General features: G+C 36.8%; 1 protein-coding gene across 1 annotated transcript; it reads right to left on the bottom strand.

Moving 5' to 3' along the window:
• Positions 1 to 1319: 1319 nt before the first annotated feature.
• Positions 1320 to 1995, bottom strand: LOC104114241 (histone H2B.2). The gene has a single exon (XM_009624632.4). It carries the CDS (start codon positions 1913 to 1915, stop codon positions 1490 to 1492), a length of 426 nt encoding a protein of 141 aa, XP_009622927.1. The 5' UTR covers positions 1916 to 1995; the 3' UTR covers positions 1320 to 1489.
• Between the last annotated feature and the right edge of the window lie 409 nt (positions 1996 to 2404).

Here is a 2404-nt window from a genome sequence, read left to right as displayed (position 1 = left end):
CTATCAATAGTGCTAATAACGTTAAAGCAAAGCAGTAGTTCCTATAAACATATAAGAAAAAGTGACCACAATTGATAGCAAAAAGGGGCGATAAATTTTAGCGATCAATAATGTCAATTTTTAGGCCATTAAGAAAGGTCAATGTCAATAGAAAAAACATCAACTTAAACATTCATAGTAAGTCAAATTTCTTCAATTTAGAACCAGAAGGTGAACTAGAACCTGAATATTTGCAATGGTGGGGGATGCAATTTTCTTAGGATCTGAGGCAGCAACAACAAGCTTGTATCTGTAGATATGTGATCAGCCGAATCATTGACACTAGGAAATGAAACCAGTTTGATAATTAAAATTGAAACACGATGACAGAAACAATGTCAAATATCAGATACTCATTCAGTTCCATGTACAAGTAATATAAATCAAACTAAACTAAATAAACATCTATGCACGATCAACTAGTTGCTCTAACATTCTGATGTAGTTATATTTCTTCTTTTGTTTTCTTCTTTTTGTATCTTTTGGTGGACAAGCACATATACAATAAAGGCATTAGAGATAGTAATCCAACTTTTCAGCTCAAATTAAATCTTATTTTGGCAGCAATAAAATATGTCAAATTAGCTGAAGAATAAGGATGAACAGAAGCATTTAATTTTATGATGGCAACTGTATATAGTCAAGAAATTTTACAAGCATACTACAACAACAACCCAGTATAATCTCACTAGTGGGGCCTGGGGAGGTTAGTGTGTACGCAGACATTACCCCTACCCCAAGCTATTTCCGATAGACTATCGGCTCCCTCCCTCCAAGAACTCCCCACCTTGCTCTTGGGGTGCCTCTTGTCCTGCCTAACTAATAAATCCATAGTAATTTTTTTTTCCCTCCTTACACATGTAATCATGTATAATCATGGGAAGCTATTGAAGATTAGTCATTTGTCAACACATGAGGTGTTAAGGGCAAAGCAGTAACACAAGTTGCACGACGTATTTTCAGAACAGAGAACCATTACATAGTCTAGACGCATACAGAAATAACATCAGTTTCGCCACATTTGGAGGACCAATTCAATACTCCCTTTCATCATCTTCTCACAAACCTAACGTGAACATCATCTTCTCACAAGAAAGAAAGGAACACATTTACTCTAACTTGAAAGTTAACGTGAGTAGTACATACAATACCAATATCTTAACCATAATACACCAATGCATGTCACTCGTGAACAAACAAAACTTACAAACTAATAATAAATGATTTAGAAATGCATTTCAATTGACAGCCAATAATTAGCAATGATGTAACAAGCAACATCCAAACAGTAGATTTGTTCATTCACTTAGCAACAGCAGTTTAGTTACAAAATAGAAATCATAAATCAAAAGAAAGAAGGAAAACTAGTTTCCCAAATTTACCAGATAATCCTAAGCCTAATTCCCCAAATAGCCCTAAATTCCCAAATTTTCCCACATGACCTAAAAACTTATGAGCTCGTAAACTTAGTCACAGCCTTGGTTCCTTCAGAAACAGCATGCTTAGCCAACTCACCGGGCAGCACCAATCTGACCGCGGTCTGAATTTCCCTGGAAGTAATAGTCGGCTTCTTATTATACCTCGCAAGTCTAGAAGATTCCTGGGCCAATTTCTCAAAAATATCATTGATAAAACTGTTCATAATTCCCATAGCCTTGCTCGAGATCCCGATATCTGGATGAACTTGCTTGAGCACCTTAAAGATGTAGATCTTGTAGGTTTCAACACTCTTTTTAGCCTTCTTTTTCTTCTTGTCTGCACCACTGGCGCCGTCCTTCGCCGGTAGCTTCTTTCCGGCCTTTGGCTTCTTCTCCGCCGGAGCTTTCTCCTCGGCCGGCTTCTTCTCGGCGGGCTTCTTCTCTGCCTTAGGAGCCATTGAAATTTCTAAAGAGGGAGAGTAAAGTTTAGAGATTAGTTGTAGAGAAGCAAAATGTAATGCGATGAAGAAAATGTGAAATGAGCGTTTCGTATTTATAGATTGTTGGTGTTTGTTGTGATTGGAAAATAGAGAGTGGCATGGATTGATGAGCTGGAATGATTAAAATCGTTGATTGGCGAAGTACTTGAAAATGAGATCGACGGTTGATAGAGGATGCGTAGCTTTAGAAGTACACGTGGGTATCTATTATTCGTTTTAAGGTAGTGTCATGGATCGATGACCTGAACTTCGGAAAAGATTAGAAAAAAGTGTCTGCGGATGAGATTATCCGAATTCTAATTTGGAAGTTTTGGCTCCCATTCAAGCTGTAACACATGTTTGGACAACTGAAAATCATATTTCTATCTATTATAAATATAATTATATTATGCATGTTCATTTATTAATCCGTTGTAAATAAACTTCCTGAAAAAACTTATCCATATG

The sequence above is a fragment of the Nicotiana tomentosiformis genome, chromosome 11, assembly GCF_000390325.3.
Source record: "Nicotiana tomentosiformis chromosome 11, ASM39032v3, whole genome shotgun sequence".
Classification (NCBI taxonomy): Eukaryota; Viridiplantae; Streptophyta; class Magnoliopsida; order Solanales; family Solanaceae; genus Nicotiana; species Nicotiana tomentosiformis.
The sequence above is the reverse complement of the archived record's forward strand: the minus strand, read 5'-3'. Positions and strand labels throughout refer to the sequence as shown.